The sequence below is a fragment of the Dicentrarchus labrax genome, unplaced genomic scaffold (assembly GCF_905237075.1).
Source record: "Dicentrarchus labrax unplaced genomic scaffold, dlabrax2021, whole genome shotgun sequence".
Taxonomy (NCBI): Eukaryota; Metazoa; Chordata; class Actinopteri; family Moronidae; genus Dicentrarchus; species Dicentrarchus labrax.
In genome coordinates, this window is record NW_026136719.1 from 10,534,496 (window position 1) to 10,557,009 (window position 22,514).

Consider the following 22,514-nt stretch of genomic DNA (forward strand, 5'->3'; position numbering starts at 1 on the left):
ACGCTCCATTTGGACTTGTGTATCCATGTGCACGTGTTTGTTCATGAACGTGTACCCTACATACAGGGTCTGTGACACAGTGCATCTGGCAGTGTCTCTGTTTATCAGACTTGTTTGTGAGTCCAAACAAGTGCGCACATGGTGTTCGGTTTTTTAGGGCCTCTTTCATCTTTATTTACCATAGCTTTAGTTTTCCCCCTCTACAGTCCCCCCTGTGTGTTTCCGGTGTCTGGTTCATTTGCAGTTCATTTGTAGGTCAGTGACTGTAGAAGGACTGGAATTTGACTCACAGAAAGGAGCATCCCCCCATACAGTAGTAGATGTAGTGATCTGACACAGCTCCGACTGCAGTATCTTAAATGTTCTATATAAACTACTAAGCAGTATTAACCTTTCTGTTAAATTTCTAGCTGCGTTTTGTTGTACAACTTCTCCTGTTTTTCAGATCTGGATGAGTGTTCGACCAAACAGCATAACTGTCAGTTCTTATGTGTTAACACCATCGGTGGGTTCACCTGCAAGTGTCCTCCTGGCTTCACCCAGCATCATACTGCCTGCATTGGTAAATAAAGACAGCATATAGATACACTGCACATTACACTAGTTTGTAATTAGAATTGCTCTTGATATAGCTGTCTGTGTATTGTATAAAAGACCCCTGAGGCACCATCTTGTCTAACTTTTACTAACTCTCGCTCAGAGTTAATGGACTCTGGCTGATATCACACTGATCTTATTAGGCTGGACTGGTTTGGAGTCATGGCAGCTTAGCAATGCTTTGTTATGGAACTTTGCAGTGGATTGCCATGACTACCACAAGCTTTTTTTCCAGACCATAAAGCAGCTCCCATGACCTCACATCAAGTCAGAGACAGGGAACCCTCCGTTTTGACTATAGGAATAACCCCCAGGCAAATGACATACAGTAGGTGTGGATGTGTTATTAATTTAGGGAAAAGGATGTTGGAGAAACATGGGTATGACATAAACCACTTGTTCAAATCATACCTCAGGAACTACTGCTGATGTGCAGGACACTAAACTCCTTCAGGGCAGGTGAAGTGAACGCTTTTCCAATACATCTGTTCCTCCAAGCTGCTGCTGTAAAGAAGCATGTGTCCTTATCCAGTATAATAATGTTTGTCAGTCACATTGACTGACAGTAATCCCTCCTTTAAAGCAACTGTCAGGTAGTGCTTGGGGAAAGCACACCTTCCCCCTTCTGCTTTTGAGCTCTATGTCCCACATGTTGACTGTTCAGTAAACAAAGACATAATGCTGGGAACACATTAGGAGACTTTTATGATCTCAACTGACTGTGAAAAGACCCAGAATAACACATTAAACAACTGACATTTAGAGATTACGAGCTTTTCCGCAAGTACATGATTTGGTTCAGATTTGCATAGATTCCACTCGCAACAGTCAAACATGTTTATCAAAATAACCTTAACTCAATTTACTACCTTTTTTACTGGAAAAAGCTTGTAAATGGATGTTGAGTTTAGATTACTTCAAACATTCATGACTCAAATATCTGAGATTAAATCAGTAGGTGAGAGACTTTATTCCTAAACTCCTGTAGACTGAGATAATTGGTACCAACAGTCCACAGTGACCTGCCCTATTTTTCGAGACCAATGTCAACTCTCCACAAATTTAAAAATGACTCAGCACATCCAAATCAGGGCTTTTAATCAGCCTTTATATCATGGTTCTTGTTTTACCCTTGTCTGAACCTTCCCTCCTCTCTGTGTAGACAACAATGAATGTTCATCAGACCCCAATCTGTGTGGCTCCAATGGTGTCTGCCAGAACACTCCTGGGAGCTTCAATTGCGATTGCCAGCGGGGATTCTCATTAGACCCCAACGCACAAACCTGTGAAGGTCTGAAAACAACTGATAGCAACCTCAGTATCAGCTGATCCAGTAGAGAAAATAGGCTTACAGGCAGTTTTTTTTTGTCTGTTTGTCCCTGACAGATATGGATGAGTGTGACGGTAACCACAGGTGTCAGCATGGCTGTCAGAACTTAGTGGGTGGATACAGATGCAGCTGTCCACAAGGCTACCTGCAGCACTACCAGTGGAACCAGTGTGTGGGTGAGTTAATACCACTGCCCTTTTTATCAGCAAATATAAAAATTCTTTCCTTTTCGGGCATCCTGATGTCTTGGTTGCCAAAGTATGTACCATGCAGTCTTGATGTTCTGGGCTAGAGTCTGGCCTGAAGCCTTTTAAAGACAACTTATCCATTCTTCACCTATTCCTGAGACTCTTACAATATAAATAATGTATGTCGAAAATGTTTTTTTCTTTCCTCTGGTAGTTCAACCCTTCCCATGCTGTAGTAAGGTCATGAGAAAATGTTAAATAAAAATTATTGTATATATATTGTACATGTCATGCACACTTAATTAATAAAAAGAGACAAAAAATACTATCAGGATGACAATTTGAGAGGCCTGTGAAAATATGTCACATATGTCTAAAGGGACAAAGTCACCTATTGTAGACAAAAAACAAATGAAAAAAAGAGGATGGTGCAACACAAAAATCTGTAAGTACATACAATTATTAGAAATAGCTCAGGAACAGACAAAGCAATTGTGTGGTTCAGCATGTGCCTGCTTCTGTGTACACCCCCCACCCAAATATAAATAAAAGCTTTTGTTAGTTTAACCTCTATTTTTAATTTGAACCTCTCCACATATTTACAACATTCATGGCAGACTTTCCCAGCATTGTTTGTGTCCTTTAACTTGAATGACCTCTTGTTTGTTTACTTCCCATCAACTTCCTGTGACCCAGATGAGAACGAGTGTCTGAACAGCCAGATCTGTGGGGGAGCGTCGTGTCACAACACCCTGGGGAGCTTCCGCTGCCTCTGCCCCACCGGCTTCAACTACGAGCAGCCGGGCGGAGGCTGCACAGACGTCAACGAGTGCTCCACCAGCCAGAACCCCTGCAAGTTTGGCTGCTCAAACACAGACGGGGGCTACCTCTGTGGATGTCCGCCTGGATACTTCCGCGCGGGACAAGGGTAAGTGAGTGAATGACTGTGTGTGAAACGCAGTCTGTCGATGTTTTTAGCCGACTGATGGCTTTGTCTTTGTTTCAGGCACTGTGTCACAGGTCTGGGCTTCACTAGCGGCGGCGGCGGCGGTTCCAGTGCTGGACAGGGAGGTGAGGTGGATGATAATTCTCTGTCTCCTGAGGCCTGCTATGAATGTAAGATCAACGGCTATCCCAAGAAGGGACGCAAACGTCGCAGCACCAACTCAACACAGGAAGATCCTCTGGAAGACATGCAGGTAACCTATTGTCTGTATGCAGTATGCAGGGCTGTAGCTACTGCTGACGACACAGAGGTTATGTCCTCTGTATTTTTAAGGGGAACTTGAGAGTTTTAGCGATTTTAGGGGACTTAATATTCGACAGTTAAAAACATTGACAGAGTAGGTGTTTCACCGGCTCATTAGTCATTTTTAACTCAATATGGATAGATTTAACTACTTTTAGGCCTACAAAATAATAAACATATAAGTGATTTCGATGGAAAGTATAATTGAAAAGTCCAAATAAATAAGTCTAAATAAATAAAAATGTGTTTTTCTGGTAAAATACTAAAGGGTACACCAACGTAACTCAGAACCTCATTATTGCTAAAATCCTGCTTGTGTTAACTTTTATTACACCTCCTTTTGCCTATTATTGCTATATCACTCAGTTAAAAATCTGCCTCAGTGTGCTCATCACAATCAACAGTTACAGCTTAAGACGCATAGTAAGAAAAAAAGAAAACACATGACTCACAACACCATGAAAACATAAAATACAGCCGTTCATGTAGGATATTAAAAGTACAAAATGAAAGTAATGACAGAAAGCAAACTGTACTGTAGGTCACGTCTTACATTACATGTTTTCTTTCTGCAGCTGACTGAGGAGATCGTCAGCCTGGCCAGTGTGGACATCGAGGACACCCTACAGTTCCACCTGAACATCAGCGACCTGAGCAACCGCGACCACATCCTTGAGTTCACCCCTGCCTTATCCACCCTCAGTGACCACGTGCGCTACAGCATCGACTATGGAAACGAAGAAGGCTATTTCAAGATCAACCAGAGAGAGGGTGTCAGCTACCTGCATCTGAGCAAGAAGAAGGCCCTCCCCCCAGGGGCGTACTACCTTCAGATCAGCAGTATGCCCCTCTACAGGAAGAAGGAGCTGGCTGAGCTGGAGGACCGACATGATAAAGACTACCTCACAGGACAGCTGGGGGACATACTGAAGATGAGGGTGCAGATCATCCTCCATTAACCATCACAAGACTGAGAGAGGCAGATGTTGTCGGCAGCTGCTAATCCAGTGTCAGCCTCACTCTTTTCCAAAAAGGCCAAACATCTCTGACTCTGGATCAGTGGATAGGGGCAACTTCTACTTGCTCCAACAAGGAGAAGGGCTCGCCACCAAAGAGACAAGAAGGGGGTGGGGGGAGGGACTGCGTCATTTGATTGCCAAAGATGATTCTACATATCATAGATACAATTTCTGTGGAAAACGCCAGCTGAATGAGGCAGTGTGAAAGATTTTAGTCAAATGAAGAGCATACACAACTTCAGCTGTGTGTAAAGCACTATTGAGAGTGTGAATGATTTTTAATTGTAGGGTTTAATGTTGTATGATGATATGTGGAATCAGGTGCCACTTTGAAGGGCATGTGGACTGCAGAAAGCTCTAAAGGCTGAGTTTTTTTAGAACTCAGCTTAGGTGGAAGAAAAGGGTGAGTCCCAATAGTCTGAAATAAATTCATTTCCTCCCCTCAGGTCAATGACTGAACAAACCTGGATACATGAAAGTTAACACGTTTCTGCTTCCCCAGATATTAATTTAATGGAGTGAAGATGAAAAAAAAAAAAAAAAAAGATTATGAGAATGGTTAGGAGAGGAAAGGAACCCACTATGGACTATTGAGATGTAGCCATGTCTGAGCTTGAATGACTCCTACTGCATATTTAAACTATGCTTTTCCATCTTTCCTACTGACTAGAATAATTCATATTTACTGGTGCTAGCAACACATCCACATAGACTTCTGAATGCACTGTACTACTATACAAAACTCTGTAGTCAACAAGATACAATCCCATCGGCCATTCTGAAGATTTCATGTCTTTGCAACAGTAACAGCTAGCTTCATAGCCTGTCTGCTCTCCTCTATACTACATGTAAATTGTGTTTATACTGTAATAATCGATGCCACTTTTAATCTATGAAGCATTTGTAAACTAGAGGAAGCCCCTGGAATAGAGGGGTTTGTAATGGTGCTTATAATGACCAACTACTTCCTTTGTAAACTGTGTATACATACACACACCTGCACACACGACACACATTGATGATGCCAAACCTGGGCCTTCATGATTATGCACTGAGGTCTTCGTGGCCACACATTCTCTCACAAGTACAATCAGTGCTGCATTGCCACGGACCAGCCTGTGTTCTCTGTTCACATCAGTGAGGGTTTAGTTGTAAATTCACAATAAAAACATATTTTTGGTGTATATGTATTTACTGCTGTGCTCCCCCCTTTATCCACATTACTGAATCACTAATGTAACAGATGCTAGCTTCGAGTTTGATATTCCTATTCAGTCTTGTGTAACATGATCTCTGAATGTTTTAGTTAGTGAAACTGAGCATGAGTAAGTGTACTCACTAGGCTTGGATGCAATTCTTGTCCTGCACTGCCCCCATGTGGAGATATGGAGACTTCCCCTTTATCACTTTACATGTGACAGTCCCAGTAAAGACACAAGACTCTCCAGAGTACAAAAACAGAACTTTATTCAAATCTAATTATATATATATATATATATATATATATATTTAACATACACACTTCACTGCCACTTCAACTGTATTTGAAGCGTTCAGTTTTTTCCAGTTGATCCAAACCCTCCAGCACCACGCTCCGTCTCATCAAGCGTCTGAAAGAAGACAGCCAAACATTTATTTTAATTTAATTATTAACACTAATCTGGTGATATATATATATACACACATCAAATAAAATCTGTCGTAAAAGTTACATCCATTGATAAATCTGACCACGTTTGCACAAGTACACTTCGTCGCCAGTTTATTAGCTTAGCTCAAATGCAGTTAACTGCAACAGTCCTGCAATCCTGCCATCATGAAGGTTATAATCAGTTTTTCCTTCCTCATTAATATAAATGGGAAGCGTAAAAATAATGGAAACACCTGTCGGTATAACGCAATTCAGCAGCACTACAACCTACAGTTTCCAACAGGATCATAAAGTTGAATCAACACCTCTTTAAAAACAGTTTCAACGATAATTATAATCTCCATGAATGCCTTTCCCCTCATTAATTTTAGCTAGCTGTACCCAATAAACTGAAGTATATATGTGTGTGTATATTAGTATTTGAGTTTCTCAGCTGGAAATGTACCTCTTGCTCCACCAGATCTGGGTAGCAGATCCTCTCACACACCAGCTGAGCAACTCGGTCACCCTTTTTCACTGTGAAGAGGAACAGAAGGAGATAAGACATTTGTACATAGCATTTCTACCATAGACGGTTAATAAAAGATCCTCATATCTTTAGTCTTAATAGAGTCTATGACTTATACATATTACTCTCATGACATCAGTATAGGATGCAATAAGCTCTAAACAAATGTGGCTAACAGAATATTTGGATTTTATTTCATTTAGAGGTAAAAAGAACATTACACATTCAAACAAAGTTATTTCATTTTCAGATTACTTTTGGCCATTTTTGTGTTCTCATAAATGGAGAGACTAATTTTCACAGTAGGCAGTTTTAGTATCAGATATGCAATCACCTAATCAATTCTGCTATATGTAAATATCTGAATTTTTGCGTTATATTTGCCAGCAAACAGTTGAATCTGATAACAACCCGTAGGGGGCATGGGGCAATCAATATGTTTTGCTTACAGTGAATGCACTAAACTAGGGTGAACATTTTCATTTTCAGCATTTCAAAGCTCAAACCTAAGCGTTGACAACATGGCTCTACAGTAATGCCTCACCCCACTAATACAATCTATGGGTAAAGTACTGCTGGTACCTTTGATGCCACAACAACTCACCTTCAAATGCCTCCTTGCTGAAGTTGAAGAGCACAACTCCCACATTTCCTCTATAGTCTTCATCTACAACTCCAGCTGACATACACAGAGACATGAGAGAAATTAAAATGGGTGACATGACAAAAGGGTTAAAAATGTACCTGCTCACGTGGATTCTCATCATATGAAGCTAAAGACTCACCACCAACGTCAATGAAGTGCTTTGCTGCCAGCCCAGATCTCGGTGCTGAGAAGGAAACAAAGAAAACACAGTTGTTGCCTGTTGTTCTGCAACTGGTGTAACATAATCCACCAAACAGAAAATTCAGAACAAAAAGACTTAAACAGCCTCTAAAGACAGCAGGAACACACTCACCCACTCTCCCATAGCAGCCATGTGGAACTGCTATCTGGATGTCCGTCTTCACAATGGCCTTATCCATGGGACCAATGGAGTAATCATATGCACTGTTTAAGTTCAGATAATTAAGGTTAGCTTATGTACAATGCCATTATATGCATACAGCAGATGCTTTTATACAATAGTAACTTTTGCAGTAAGTCAAATTTACAATTGGATTTGTACAAACACACTTTTATCGAGTCATACAACTTCTGCTAAAAGAGTATGTGGATTTGCATAATAAAATAAAATGCATTAAAGTAAGTGAACCCAAAAAACTATTTTAATTTTAAGTATAACCAACCTGTAGAGGTCATATCCAGCTGCTTTAGTTGAGCCTCTGGTGGGTGTCCTGGCATGCTCAGACAGTTTAGCAAACTTGAGGACAGGTTTCTCTTCTGCAGGCTTTGTTTCTGTCCTTGCCCTTTTTGATGGAGAAATTGCTGAAGCATCTGCAACCTCTAGGACGGGCATGTTGGCAAAGTTTTCACAGTTAAAACCGATAGTACACTGAGTAATTTATGCGGACTAAAGACTGGATGTCTACTAAGCAGGAGACAGAATAAGAGCCGACTACTGCAAGCTTAAAACTCCCCAAGCTACTGCTCCAGTTTCTTGGCGGTCTTACTAACTTATCTGCTTGAATTTCCCGCGCTGGAAGTTGCGCCAAATTAGCCCCTCCTCAAAAAACACGTAATTTTAAAGCGATACGTTATTATACACCGCAACACGTAGTGAAATTAACTCAAATAGCGTGTACATGTTGCTACAGGACTGCTATTACATAAACGACATAAATGCATCAGTCGGAAAACACTTTAATAAGTAAATCGGCAAGACAGTAAGTATGCGTAACTATGGCAACCCTTTCGTCACCACGTTGCTACAGGGAAACAAGTTCTCGCGAGATTTACCGACAAGCAACTGACCTCCGACATAAAAAAAAATATATATATGTAACGTTAGCAGAAGGAAATTGGAGAGGATTTAAGCGTCAGTTTACTCACGCATTGCTCCACAGTGGAGCAGAGGTAGTGTTGGTTGTGCTTTACGCGTTCAGTACACGACAGGCACATTGCTAAAACCACAGAATGGCTACAACCACGGTAGTCGTTACACAACGCTAGTGCAGCTCGCAGAGCTAACGTCAACAAGCACTTAAAACGCTGTTGGGAATGGCAACGTTATCCATAACAACAATTCCTTGCTTGCCTTTGTTTTGAATGCGCAACTGAGTGTGGAATTCCCTTCCTTGGAAACGTGCCGCAGCATCAGAAAGCGAAGAACAAAGTGGCTGAAGGTCCCTTAACTTTAGCAACGTTCGTGTCATATTGTTGGCTTGCGTCCTCTCAGCTCACTGCACTGCCCCCTCCCCTCATGCAGCTCCTCACACTGGCTGATGGCAGTGTGTTAAGCACCAGTGCAGATAGAAATAGAAATCTATATATTAACGTCATGTTGATTTTGCAACCCTCTTTTTTTTTTTTTTATTAGTATACACTTTATTGTCATTGTACTGTACAAGTAGCCTACTGAGACAAACACATGCAATGAAGCCTCTAACCAGAAGAGCAAAAAGCAGTAAAGTGCAGAGTAGTGTTAAACATGTGTAGAGGTAATGGATGAATGAACAGTCAGGGGTAGATATGATACACTAAGATATATATACAGTATAAAGGAATAACTGGTGTACAGAATAAATAGCTACAGTAATGATATGAATATGTTGTATATAGTAATGGTCAAATATAGTATGCACAGTAGTATGGCAGTATTGACAGTTTTAGTGCTTAATTGTAGTGATTCGTAGCTATGATGTGACGATAGAACATAATCAATTACCAAAAGTCTCTCAAAACAATTCCCATTGCTCATTATGTCATTTTATAATTTTAATAATTATTTTTTTTTAGATAAACATGAAATTATACCTGCGGTCAGGACCCAAGTCTTAGATCTCCAGTCCATTGCTGCCCCCCATTGGGAATAAATCGCCATTGCCACTCAGGATGTTGATTTAGGATTTCATTCACACATTCAGTGTTCATATTAAATATGTGTATATAGGGCCTCTAACTCTAAAGAACTTTTATAAAACCCTTTGCATTAAATACATTTGTATTTGTGTCCAGATGACTCTATTTGACCACATTGCCCCAAACTTTAAAAAGTGAAATCATGAAGTATTTTGTAGTTGTAGTAGCTCTGGTCAAAAGATCTCATTATTAGTTAAAACTATAAACATGCATATACTTTATATTTTGCACATTTGCAACTCTACTGTTAGGTTGTAACAACAACCATCATATTAAAAAGTAATTCAAAGTATAGTATCACATATTCAAAATCCTCAAGTAATCTGCAAAACTCCTCAGCTTGTGTACCTCAACAAACCCAAGAAGGTTAATTTACATGACCTTATTTCATCACCTTATAAATGACAGAGACAAGAATAATACCAGCTCAAAATTGTAGTAATTCTTTATTTCAGGTAATCACAATTATATATTTAAATACGAAGACAGAAAATAGGCTAAAATATACAGACAAATTGGCTTTACAGTCTTCCATTTTAACTCAATTTTGCTTGAACAGAAAGTGTACTGTGATAGTAACATTAGAAATATTTAAACAGTATAATGTGGAACAGGTAAACAGCTTTATAGTAGCAGTCTATTTTTACACTCAGTGAATATCAAAGAATATTTAAAAAAGAATCAAACCATTACTACCATGGTTTTAAAGAACAGATGCTGTTAATCATCTATGAAAGGGTTTTACTTAAAACATCAGACATCTATTATATACATTTATTTTACAATCACAGGTGCCGTCAAGGCAGTCACTCAGTGTAACCCTTGAAAGCAGCTGTGTATCTTTGCCTGTGTTCACTGGACTGATCTGACCAAGTCAAGAAGACGTGGGATTTGACTTTGTTTATTATGAGCAAAGAGCTTAAACTTAGCCACATTCAGACTGACTGACATTGACAGATTCAATGTCAGAAATGCATTTTTCTTTATTTAGACTAGTCTTGTTGTCCTCACTGACAGCATTCATAGATGACTCTGACTGCAGCACAGCAGTTTACACTGGTAGCCATACAGTGTAGTAAAAAATGTGAGGTTCCCTTACTGGTAAGCTGGCTGCAACCTCAAGTGACTGTTTACCAGATCACAACGTGCCACAAGCTATCAGGAAGCAGCACATACCAGACAGTGATAAAGTGATAAAAACAGGTTCATGGTAAAATATTAACAAGGTTTAGCTGTGACTGAAAACAAGTTTTTATTATACCTTTGTCAAATACACCAGATGACCACATTTCTGTATTTTTGTTAGTTTTGGTTTTAGGTATTTCTTATATCTTCTTATATTAGCACCTAGAGTATGCATACCCTCATCAGGACACAAATGCTTGTGTTACATTGTGGTGTTGCTAGGATAACATATCATTCATCCGTTCTGGTGCGCTTTATGAACATGGTCCATCATTACAGTACTACCATTTATTTCCTTTATAGCTACCTGTACTCTAATGTTTAGCCTGTAATGTGCTCAGGAGTAGAAAGTAAGCACACTCTTGTGGTTGCCTCTAATGAGCAGGGTGGGTGGAAGGTCTTTTGTCAGAATGTCGAGCCAGGCCATGTAGAGGAAATCAGAGACGGATTCCTTACGAGCGATGGGCATGCTCCTGCGGGGGGTAAGGGTAGAGTATGTTAGACATTGTTTTCTTTTTGGTAGTTCACTGTTATTCAGGCAACAGTTGGATATACTTACACAATGATCAGATTGGCTGATTTGGAGTTTTCCTGAAGCAGCTCGTTCAGTCGCACCTGGAGGTTGGTCTGTAAAACAGCAGCAGTTGTTGTTTTTTCTACTCAGCCTAATTTTTCTGCGTAATGCACCACCTCTAATCCAGTCTGTTATACATAATTACATCCATTCTGTATATAAAGTCTTAACTTAGTGGTTTTACCTTCTCCTCAAAGATGCCCAGCTCTTCGTCAGTGATTTTCCACGGCTGTTCTTTCTTCATAGCTTCTGCCGCAGCTCTGTCTTTAGAGTCCTCATGCAGACGGAAAGGCTCAATCATATCCTCTAACTTCTTCAAGCTGGAGGAGAGCAGATAAGGACATGAGCTTAATGTGGTAAATGTTCATTCATATAATATGCAGATACGATAATGTGATTACATTTTACTATTACTGTTACACCATCTGGTCTACTGTCACTATTATAAATAAAATGCAATTACCTGTCAGAGCGGGGTTGGACATGGATGTCATCAATGACATTGATGTCAGTGCAGTTAATTCTGAATTTCTGCAACAGAGACTTCATCCTGCAAGACACATTATCACACATTGATTAACTCTCAAGTAAATGTTGGTAATTATTTTCAGCTAATGCTAAATAACATCTCATGTGAAGTGGTGTTGTTGGCTCATGAATTTAACTTCCACCCATTAAGCTTTAATTGATATTGAAAGATTAATTTTTTTTTTTTTTTTACTCACTCCTGTTTATCCAGCTCACTGCGTCCAGGCTGCCCTGCGATGAAGATCCTTAATTTACTGTCTTTCCACTTCTTCCTGGTAGTGAGGATGTAGGGGAGCAGCAGGGTAAGACCTGAGAGAAGGGAAATGCATGTTTTATTGTAAAACCAATCCATTGTTCTATTATACAAAATATGTATCTTTGCATTTCACATTTGTTTTTGCACCAGTTTATCCGTCTGTTACTAGGTGATTAAAAAACGTATTAAAGCACTTCCATGAATTTGGTGGAAAGATCGCGCTTTGGGAACAATTGATTAGATTTTGGTTGTGATAGAGATCTGGCATCTCTGCTATTACACAATTAGTACTTTGGCGTAACACATCAAAAGTATTTTTAAAAGTCATTATTGTTAAACAATAATTCATAAGAATATTATCTTTATCTCTGTTCAGTGTTGATTGTTCTGTGTTTGCATTGGTAACTGATAGTTTAACATCTTTTTTTGGTTATATTTTGTTGTTCAGGTGTTAAATCTATAGGAGAGGTACAGAAGAGAAGACTGCTTGTGGGAACCAACACCTACCTCCGTCGTCAAACAGCCACCACACATCAATGGTGCCTTTAGACTGTTTCTTCTTGAACTGAGCACTGGCCTCCAACAGCCTCTCATTCATCTTGGCAACCTGTGGGGGTGGAGGGCCGCACACTGACACTGAGAAAGAGAGAAAAGGATACAAGAAATGAGAACTGGATGAGGGAGAGGAACAGTGGTAGGGAATTTAATTCACTGAGTGAGCCTGGAGAGTGAAGTTGGATGGGAAAACTAGCGCAAATCAACATTAAGAGTTGACTCTACATCAGCAGGAACAGCCATCTCTCAGGGTTTAATGCTCCAATGAGTGGGATTCAGATTGCATACTAATGACCATCGCAGTCCTGCCAAGATGCAGCTCAGTGGTGTGTGTGTGTGTGCGCGTCTGTGTGTGTTTGTGAGCTGTAGAGACAGAGACAGATCGAGTGAGAGGCTGCAAGCACCCTCTGCTGTCTGGGTTAAAGGGCTGCTCTTAAGAGATGCTCTTCAAACTGGAACGAAAGGGACCATATTATTGGATTACACCCTCAGAGACATCTTTAGTGGGAGCACTTGATTCAATTATATCCCAATGAGAGTGTGGAGAAGTTTCCAAAAAAGATGTGTGTCATTGGTTTCATTTGTTAAATGTATGTTCTCTCAATGGTAATGTGAGTGTGTGTGGGTTTTGATGAAACGTTCGCTTTAAATAGCTTAGATTGGAGCCTCTCCGAAATGTCAGGTAGGAAAGAAAGAAATAGGATCTAGATAGATACCTCTGGTGGCGAGCACTTGCTGAGAGTTTTTCCTGGACTTTCTGAAAAGTCCTCTTGCTTTCCCTCCGTTCGGCATCATCTCACTGTCCAGTGCCTGTTGTTCCTTTGCTGCCTTTAACATCTCCTCTAAAAGGCAGAATCAGATATCCGGTTTATAATAAGCAAGTAATCACTGTGAATATGTGGTTAGGATTATCTTTGACACAGCTGTAAACTTGTTGTTATGTTAGGATCTTATCTGTTAACTATCTTCCCTTGATAAATACTTTATAATCTACAGAACAAAGTGCCCTGGTTTATCAATGTCAATTTTTTATAGTAAATTACTTTGGTTTGCTGGGAGAATAAAAGTTCACATATCACAACAACAATTTGACAATCACTTCTGTTTAACTTTTGGCAGGTCAGTTTAGATTCGACTACTACTCTTTCCGTATTTTAATAGATTGTAACATATTTACAAATTGCAGTGTGGCTTTTCTACTGCTAATACTTTTCTTAAATGTATGCCATGTTTGCTGCTTTATTTTTTTCATGCTGCTGTTTTTAAGCCACCTATTTCCTGTTCCTTTGTGCTGCTTGCTTGAAAAGCACTATAGAAACATAATTGTTCTCATACCTGCATGAGTTCCTGTATATTTAAGCACATAAGTTTTAATACTGACCCTCTGCCTCGACAATGTGCGACACATCAAGTCCCTCGTTCATCCTCAGCATCACTGTCCCATACTCAAAGTCAAAGGCATCACTGTCAAAATGGAAAAGACAATGAGGACACCAAATAACAAAAATATCTTCTTTCTGTTTTATTTTATAAATTAAAATGTATTTACGTGTGTTTATTTGTGACTTACTGCAGTATTCCCACATGACACTGCACTGACTCTGAGCTCGAAGTCCTCCAGTCTCTCTTGAAACCTATCATTAACGTGTTAGGCTTCATACGGCCAAGACCAGAAGCCTGTAAGAAAAAGGACAATACTCACATTGTAAAGATAAAACCCCAAATCAGTTAATTGAAGCAACACAGGCATCATGTTACCCTGTGGTTGTAAAACCTGAAAGCATCATTAATTCCAGAGAAAAAAAAGAAATCTCCAAAAAGTCTCAAAACAAGACGTCTGTGAAGCTGTTTTACTGCCAGAAATTATGTCCAGATCACTCAGCAGATCTCACTTGGTCTGCAGGGACTCATCCAATGCAGTGTTAATCAATTATAGCTTTTAATCTGCAGTGCCGTTTGAAGTAAGCAATCCTGACAATGAACTGGGTCCTTATCTCAAAAGTGCGATAGCCAAAGCCATAAGACTGTTTTCCTGCTCCTCATTAACTCTCTCCTCTTCTTCCTCCTGCACTAATGTAATGACCAGATCCGTAAGACAGGTCCAGGCCAAAGTCATAATGCAGCAATAGATACTCATTGTTGTGAGGAAGAAATAGTACAATAAAACCTGTTTCTGTAAATAGTCCGTCTCCATCTGATCAAAACATGCACGTTACATATTAATCAAACTGGATTCTTCTGGGTTACTTGGTGTCTTTGTTTTTTTATGTTTTGTAAATCATAACCCCACTGACCTGCAGCAGGCTCTCAGTTCCTTCCCTGAAGTTCTCACAGACCACAGCAGCGTAAAATGCCTTGCGTTTGGTCTTCCTTAGCCACAGCTGGTTCTTCTCCATGCCAGCGTTCATCTCCTCCAGGGCCTCTGATCTCGGGCCCTAAAGAAATCACAATTTACAGCTGTATGTGAGTGTAAGTGTTGGTGTGAGTTTGTTTCAGAGATATCAAGATCCCAGATACACCTTTTTCATATTCAGAGGACACAACTGAACCTAAACTGTAGTCTCAGGTGTCCAGACAGCTGACATTTCCCTCATGCCTGCTTAATATTCTCTTGAATATTCACTGCATGTGAAGTCTGCACTCTGCACAATTTAAATTTACTCGATGTGCAAATCTTGATTGGAACAGACGGTTGATATTTAAATAAAGATTTGGGAAAGACGATATGTGATGCCTTTGTTATGTCTATAATTTTGCATTTACATATAATAAGATTATATATAACCTTACCACAAAGACTTCACAGGTGAGACAGAGTCCGTAGTTCTTAGAGAATGAGTGAGCCAGGTCTAGGAGAGCTGGTCTGGTCCGTGCTGAACCTGTCAGAGCTAAGATCTGAGGCCTGAGAAAGAAACCACAATGTCTTACTCAATATTTAAGGATTCTGAAAATATCCTTTGATTTTGAGTTTCAGTGTTCCTATTGTTTTGAACTATATATTTGCACTCAAAGTGATGCAATGCAGACATTTACCTGAAGTTCTTGACGTGATCCTCTACACCAGACAGAGACAGAGCGTTACTGACTGCGCTCACAAATGTCACCGCCTGCGTCGACGAACCCCAGTTCACATCTGGAGGGAAAATAAGAATCAAAACAGGTTAGTTCTGCCATGCAGGTGTCATGAATGTACTTCCAAAGATGCAGACACGTACACACAGCTCACCTGGCTTCTTGACTTTGACATAAATGTAGAGGAGGATCTCAATGGCGTATGTGAGCAGAGCAGCCCACCAGTTGATAACAAACATAACAACACAGCAGAGCAATGCGCCCAACAGGGATAGCCACATGTTGTAGTATTTGTATCCCGGTCTCCAACCTGGGGAAAGCATGACAGAAGAAAGACCACATTTAGTAATTGAACGCTGTTAGACAAGTGATGGGAAACACACTGTGCAGAAAAAAATAAATCCATTAATGGTGCTATGCAGTACTGACTCTTAAAAACTTACTCTGAATTTAAAACAAATCAAAATCTAATTATCTAATGCAACGGAGGTGCTTTTTGGGAGAGTGCCTTGTTTTAAAATATTCACAGTCACTTACACTCAATTGCTGAAAAAAAAAAGAAGTTTATATAATTTATAAGCTACTTTGTCTGTAGAGACCCACCTGGAGACTTGGCGTAGGAGGCATGGAAGCAGGAGAAATTGATGAGAGCATAAGATGCCAGGAAGAAGTTTGAGATGATAGGAGCGATCATGTTGAGATCACCTATGTAGACAAAACAAAAAAACCTCAGTCGAACTGGAATTTTGATTTGGCATTTGTTCATTTGATACATTTAAAGTTTAAAGTATTTTGTAAGAATTTCATTATTGTCAAGATTTCATAAAGTTATTGTCAGGCCATAATAGACAATTGAACTGACCAATGAGAATGAAGGCCACAGAAATAATGAATGTGAGGACATAGCCACGGATTGGCTCGTTGTTCTTGCCGTATCCCTTGGCAAAGAAGTGCAGGATCGTGTAAATGTTGTCTTTACACAGTGCCTGAGAGGAGACAGAGGTTAAGTTTTTCAAGAGTTAAGAGCAATAATCTAGCTGTGTGTGCTGCATTTAGAAAAATGTGAAATGTTACTGACCTGGAAGACTTTGGGTGCACTGACAAGGGAAGCCAGGGCTGAGGAAAGGGTGGCTGAGAATGTTCCAGCAATGATGAGGGGACCAAACCCAGACACCATGGTCATCACCTGAAGTAGGAGTGAGGAGAGCATTAGAGGTGAAGAAAATGAGCTTTTCTTCTGTGTGGATTAGAGTTTGAAAGGCTGCGTACCTGATTGTTGTTAATCAAGCCAAAGTCACATTTTTCTACTGCACAGGAGGAGAAATTATAGCCGAGCTCACAAGCGGCTGCTGCTGGACCAGTACATTCTACTCCAGCTGAAATAATGTCAGTAATGTTTCCGGTGGCATCACGAACGACAGTGGCAGCTGATCAGGAAGAGAGAAGAACAGATGCTTTGCTTAGGATTTTAAAAGTCTAACAACCAACCTCACGGAAATATTAAATATTCAAATGTTTGTAGATGTTATTAAAGACAAATGCTAACTGACAAAAAGTATCCCTTGGGACGAATATGTTACTGTATTTATGAATATGTCTATGAATGATTGTCTTATGAATAAAAGAAAGTGTTTTTACACTTTTACACAAATGTAAAATTAGTGAAGCTTCTGACTGGAGATGCATTTCATGGATTACTGTACTTACAGACACAGAGGGCCACACCCAGGTAGGTGACACCAGTTATCAGGATGGCCAGCAAGGTACCTTTAGGTATGGCTGCCTGGGGATCCTGTAAAACAACATCTGTGTCTGAACATGTCACACTCAAGAAAAAAACAGTTTCTGTAGTAAAGATGTATTCAAAAATTTAAATTAATTATTCATAATAATTATTCAAGTGAGCAAAAATGCAGTGGGTTTTTTTTTTTGTTTTTTTGGGGGGGGTTTTCACCTTCAGCTTTTTGTTTAAAACCTATAGCTCATGATTCCTCTGCATGGCTCTTATGCAATGACTTCTGTATGAAAAAGTTACCCGCAAGTCGCCAGAGATGTTGGCTCCAGCCAGGATCCCAGTTGCAGCAGGGAAAAAGATGGCAAACACTGAGAAAAATGACTCGCCCTCTCGAAAATCTGGAGGAAAGTTCTCTAAGAAGATTTTCGCTGTGAAAAAGAGAGTGAGAGAGGGAAGAGAAATGGAAAATGTGAGAAAGTAGGTGAACAGTGCTTTGTGAATGAGTCAAATTTTCACGTTTTTAAGCTTTTGTAATGCAGATGTGCATTGGTTTGGAGAGGGTGTCTTACAGTTATAATTGAAGATGCCTTTGGATTTCTTATCAGTGGTTACAGGAATGAATGTTCCTACAAACACATTCACTATGGCCACCAGGAGGATAATGAGCAGAAGAATCTGTGCCTATGAGGACAAAATAATTAAATTGATTAAAGTTATAGTTGGACGTTTCACCACATCAAGCCCAGAGATTGGTAAACAACCAGCATAATGTTCATCTCTCACCTTGGCTTCCCATTCCATTCCAGCAACTGATATAGCCAACAGCAGCACCACTGTAATACAGCCAACGATTCTGATATCATTTATGACATCCACCATGATGGCACCATGCTCCTGAGTGTGGCAGAAAAAGCATGGATGAGTGTACAGTCAAATATCTTGGAATGAGATCACTTGATCATTATAACATTACTCACCTTGAGCAACTCAACCACAGTCTCAGCAAATCCCACCACGTACATGGCCACAGCCACTGCATTGGCAAAGGCGAAAATTAGGCCAATCGATCCGCCAAATTCTGGTCCCAGACTTCGAGATATCAAGTAGTAGGCCCCTCCTGAAATGACAAAATTGTGGATGATTAATTGCCCTATCACTGATTCATTGATTTAATGTCAGGACAAGTTAAATAGGCTGTAAAAACAGAGATTAGGCTTCAAAAGGTGACATTCAGGTGCAGTTTTGAGCCTTGTATCTTTATCTACCCAAAGTCCTCCTGGTCATTCCATTCACTTATGATGAGTGTGTGTTATCTCAGGCTGTATACATTCATAAATTGTTTTTAAACTGTTGGTGCCAGCTGCACTGTCTTTGTTATGTGAATATATGTTATGAGTGAAATGCTCGCATGAAAGGTTGAATTCAAAATGCTTCTGTTGAAATGTCTTGACTTACCTCCTCTGACCACACCATTAGTACAAATGGCAGACATGGAAAGGCCAGTGATGGTGGTGACCACACAGCTGAGAACAATAACCACAATTCCCAGACCTGCAATGCACACATAAAAAAGCTTAGAATAATTTTAACAACTTACTCAAGCATTATATTTAAGATGGCAGACATAAAATTAATTCTGAAATGAACCCCTCCTCCCCACTATCACCTTTAAACACAGAAGGAGAGTCAAAGTCCCTGAGGAGTCTGGAGGCTGTAAGTTACAGCTGTCAGCTGTACCTGCTCTCCCTACAGCGTGCAGCTTTTTATGCTTCTCAAAACCATTTAGTTACCCCGCCTGAACAAAAGCTTCTGTCGATCGATTGATTCTTAAGCAATGAACACACTCATGAAGCCATTCACACAATTCCCCCCCCACTCTCTGTGTCTTGCACACACACACACACACACACACACACACACACACACACACACACACACACACACACACACTGTTCATAGCACTCATCATAGACCTTCAGCAAGTTCAGATCATTATGGAACCTCAGAAAAGGCTAGTTCAGTTGAATCTGCCCCAATTCAATCACTCCCTGCTAATGAGTGGAGGACTATATAATCTTTAATTGTCGCTCTAGTTCCTAGAATCACTGAGAACAGCGCCCTCATTTCTCAAAACATGTCGGGTGGTTGGATGTGTCTGCTGTAGCTCCAGACAACATTATCAACCTGTAAAAGAACCCCAGTTCAACTGGGACTGTGGGACTCATGGTTGGGTTCACTGATGTAGAGGGGCTGGACTGAAGAGTTGCACAATTTAGTGGGGTTTTTAAAAGGCTTACATTAGCAGCAGATCCCAAATATATAAGTGATAAAAAGGTAGCCATAGGTAGAAAATAGCTATTTAAAAAAATGAAGAGAAAGATGTAACATATACTAAACACAACTATGTGCTTAGGGACTCTGTGTACCGGTGTGTCCCATCTGACCAACATGTATCCTTGTCTCACTTACCCCAGCCTGCCTGACCAAAAATCCAGGACAGACGGATGAACAGCATGACACCCCAGATGTTCAGCATGCATCTCACCTGTGGAAGAGAAGAACAATTTAAGTTCAGTGTCTTCAGTGTGAGTCATAATTTTTTATTATGTCAAGTGGGGGATAGAAACACGGCAATGTTACTGAGATGCATACTTGAACATATAGATGTTATAACAACAGTTTCCATTTCAGTGACAACTGAAATATTTGTTACTCAATTTTAATAATTACTACACAGCAATTACTAAAATGCAAATCACTCCCATAGTCTTGTATGGAAAGCCCTACTTGGCCCCGCTATATTATCGAGACACATGGCGCCTCCTCCTGTCAGGTCACAGTTATGTAGGGTGACCCTGCTTCTATAAAGCAGAGGGAGCCCATCATGACCCAATATAACTCACCAGGACGCCCCTTATCCAGCCAAACTTTACTGCTCCTTTGTCAGTGGGAACAGCAGACTCCAGATCATCAGAGGGGGTCCCGTCACTACCCTCACCATCGTCCTCCACAGTGTCTGGCACAGAGATCGCTCCATTCTGTTGGGAAAGGAAACATGTACGTAAACCGGGATATAATCATGATGATAGTGCTTTTAGCATTTTTGGTGTCAATATATATTTTTCAATTGTAAGAAAAAGAGCGTCATTATTGAGGAGTTGCAGTGTTCTCTGTTCTCTCATTAGGAGATACAGATACAGTTTCAGGTAGTGATGTGTGTTTGGATTTCTCCTGCAAGAGGAAGAGGAAACCACAGTGGTATGATTTAGATGAATATTGATAAAACATTTGAAGAGATCCGCTGTGTCAATGTGGATCTCTTAATGTAAACTAAAGAGAATAAGACAAACCTAATTTTAACTTCCCATGAAGATGAATAGTGACCGAGATGCATTTCAATACCATTTAATGAAAGAAATTATGACTAGCAAGACACTGTCATTGTTGTGATTATAGAAAATGATCGTATTGAGTCAAATCTTGGATTACTTGTAACGTGCAACTATGTGTTTCAGGTCATTCATTAATTCCAAGTGTAGCTTGCCAAATATTTGTGCATTAAATGTACCACAGACTAATAAACTAAATTATACATAAACTATGAGTCAGCTGTATTTAGTCTTCTCTAATGAATTTGGGGATTTGTACATGAATCACTGGTTCCTGGTGAAACCTTTTAAGATCTTTCTGTCAAGACGCTGATGATTTGATATATCTTGCAACCTGTCTTAAACTTTCTTTCATCCTCCGCCGGGAGAATACTTCTAAAACATCTGTCTTTTTTTATCAGTTCAGAAATGCTAATCTAATTCAACCTATAAAACCCAAATGACCTATAACCCTATCTCTTTTGCAACACAAGGCAGTATAACGGCCTAATAAAAAGCACTAAAAACTCCTAAGTGTGTCAATTGCTGTTGTGTTCCAGAATAACTTTCGGTGTCCTTTCTAGTTTCACAAGTCTTAAGGCAAAGATTTAATGACTGAACTGTGGACACTGAAAGTGATGATGTTTGAATGATTAAACAACTGTAAAATATCTCACTTCACTCTGTTTTGAGTCTTTAACCTGAGTGAATGGACTGGGAGCCCGGGAGCAGAACAAAGACTGCAGTTACTGAGTCAGTGAGTTGAATTTTGTGAAAAACAGGCGTAAAATACTTTCTGCAGAAGGTGAGGTGAAGGACAAACATACTTAAGAGAAGAGGAAAATGTGTGCAGACTATTCATTGCAGTAAAAAAAAAAAGACAAGAAGAGAACATTGGTGAGGATCTGTATCATTTGTATTTACCAACTTCACTCACAGACATTATGTGCATTCACTCACCTTCTGAAACACCTCGTGGAGCTCCTGCAGGGAGGGTCGCACAGCCCGGTGACCACTCACACTGCCTGCATTGCGATAGAAGTCAATGTTGGGCAGTCGGTCCAAAGTGTCATGACCAAAGGCACTGATCACCGAGGGCCGGACCGTCCGGTGATCCCCGTTGGCCTCCTCATAGACAGGAGGTTCATCCAGATTGGAATCATAAGCGGGGTTAACATGCTCCCCGCCGTTTGACTTTAACCTCTCCATCAGGAATGCTGAAGGAGATTCTCAGATTTTAAACAGACAAGTATTCAGTCATCCAACAGTTTTAAAAGAGCAGAGCACTGCATCAACTGGTGGGGTTATCCTCCTTAACTGGTGTGTAGACTAGGCTAGGATTAAACTTCTGCTGCTCCAAGATTCTTGTGTGTAAGCTCGGTTTGTCTCAGATGGCCTACCTTTATACCCTGCATCCCAGGGTCATACACTGACTGCCAGCTATTGGCTAACTCTTTGGATCAACCCTCAGAGAACTGACCCGAGGGGTGTCAGATATGTCCTTGCTCCATCCTAGGGGACACAAAGGCATTGCTTAACGATTAACCAAGTCATAAACGCCAAACGAGAGATAAAGACGCTCATTGCCTGAGTTCTGGAGAATTGATTACTAATATTATTGTCTGAAGTGCAGGGCACATGTTGTTCTGTAGCTGCAGTTTATGGGGCTATGGGTGG

The 22,514-nt window shown here is 40.2% G+C and overlaps 3 protein-coding genes across 6 annotated transcripts in view; 1 reads left to right on the plus strand and 2 right to left on the minus strand.

Annotated features, from left to right (window-relative positions):
- The window catches only part of fbn1 (fibrillin 1), a 59,016-nt gene extending 53,443 nt beyond the window's left edge, over positions 1-5,573 (plus strand). For both annotated transcript variants that reach the window (XM_051379244.1, XM_051379245.1), the window contains 6 exons: positions 446-562; positions 1,760-1,888; positions 1,984-2,103; positions 2,812-3,043; positions 3,122-3,314; positions 3,940-5,573. In XM_051379244.1, coding sequence (XP_051235204.1) covers positions 446-562; positions 1,760-1,888; positions 1,984-2,103; positions 2,812-3,043; positions 3,122-3,314; positions 3,940-4,323 — 1,175 coding nt within the window. In that variant the 3' untranslated portion in view covers positions 4,324-5,573. The remainder of the gene's footprint in view (positions 1-445; positions 563-1,759; positions 1,889-1,983; positions 2,104-2,811; positions 3,044-3,121; positions 3,315-3,939) is intronic.
- A 260-nt stretch (positions 5,574-5,833) lies between these two features.
- On the minus strand, positions 5,834-8,905 carry dut (deoxyuridine triphosphatase). 3 transcript variants are annotated; one of them, XM_051379277.1, is made up of 7 exons: positions 8,741-8,905; positions 7,833-7,989; positions 7,502-7,593; positions 7,328-7,372; positions 7,147-7,221; positions 6,480-6,550; positions 5,834-5,993 (listed from the first exon to the last, which is right to left on the minus strand). In XM_051379277.1, exons 1-7 carry the CDS (start codon positions 8,856-8,858, stop codon positions 5,937-5,939), a joined length of 615 nt encoding a protein of 204 aa, XP_051235237.1. In that variant the 5' UTR covers positions 8,859-8,905; the 3' UTR covers positions 5,834-5,936. The 3 variants fall into 3 exon arrangements, with proteins under 3 accessions (XP_051235237.1, XP_051235239.1, XP_051235238.1); XM_051379279.1 differs by lacking the exon at positions 8,741-8,905 and adding an exon at positions 8,536-8,727; XM_051379278.1 differs by lacking the exon at positions 8,741-8,905 and having other exon boundaries at positions 7,833-8,509.
- A 1,086-nt stretch (positions 8,906-9,991) lies between these two features.
- slc12a1 (solute carrier family 12 member 1) lies at positions 9,992-22,253 on the minus strand. Its single transcript, XM_051379252.1, has 26 exons — positions 21,798-22,253; positions 20,373-20,507; positions 19,939-20,014; positions 18,925-19,020; positions 18,447-18,586; positions 18,253-18,363; positions 18,039-18,150; positions 17,770-17,897; positions 17,442-17,526; positions 17,004-17,161; positions 16,813-16,920; positions 16,597-16,720; positions 16,338-16,439; positions 15,889-16,044; positions 15,696-15,795; positions 15,453-15,564; positions 14,957-15,097; positions 14,233-14,339; positions 14,044-14,126; positions 13,379-13,504; positions 12,615-12,743; positions 12,049-12,160; positions 11,787-11,873; positions 11,508-11,643; positions 11,309-11,376; positions 9,992-11,222 (listed from the first exon to the last, which is right to left on the minus strand). Exons 1-26 carry the CDS (start codon positions 22,044-22,046, stop codon positions 11,087-11,089), a joined length of 3,117 nt encoding a protein of 1,038 aa, XP_051235212.1. The 5' UTR covers positions 22,047-22,253; the 3' UTR covers positions 9,992-11,086.
- Positions 22,254-22,514: the final 261 nt, after the last annotated feature.

Excerpts from the sequence above, each read along its gene's own strand:
- dut (XM_051379277.1), bottom strand. The coding sequence starts at position 8,858 with ATGACACGAACGTTGCTAAAGTTAAGGGACCTTCAGCCACTTTGTTCT. Across the intron at positions 6,551-7,146 it reads CAGCAAGGAGGCATTTGAAG|TGAAAAAGGGTGACCGAGTT; the intron begins GTGAGTTGTTGT and ends TCCTCTTCACAG. Across the intron at positions 5,994-6,479 it reads CAGATCTGGTGGAGCAAGAG|ACGCTTGATGAGACGGAGCG; the intron begins GTACATTTCCAG and ends GTCTTCTTTCAG.
- slc12a1 (XM_051379252.1), bottom strand. The coding sequence starts at position 22,046 with ATGGAGAGGTTAAAGTCAAACGGCGGGGAGCATGTTAACCCCGCTTAT. Across the intron at positions 18,364-18,446 it reads CTGTGGTTGAGTTGCTCAAG|GAGCATGGTGCCATCATGGT; the intron begins GTGAGTAATGTT and ends TGCCACACTCAG. Across the intron at positions 16,721-16,812 it reads GTGCACCCAAAGTCTTCCAG|GCACTGTGTAAAGACAACAT; the intron begins GTCAGTAACATT and ends GTCTCCTCTCAG.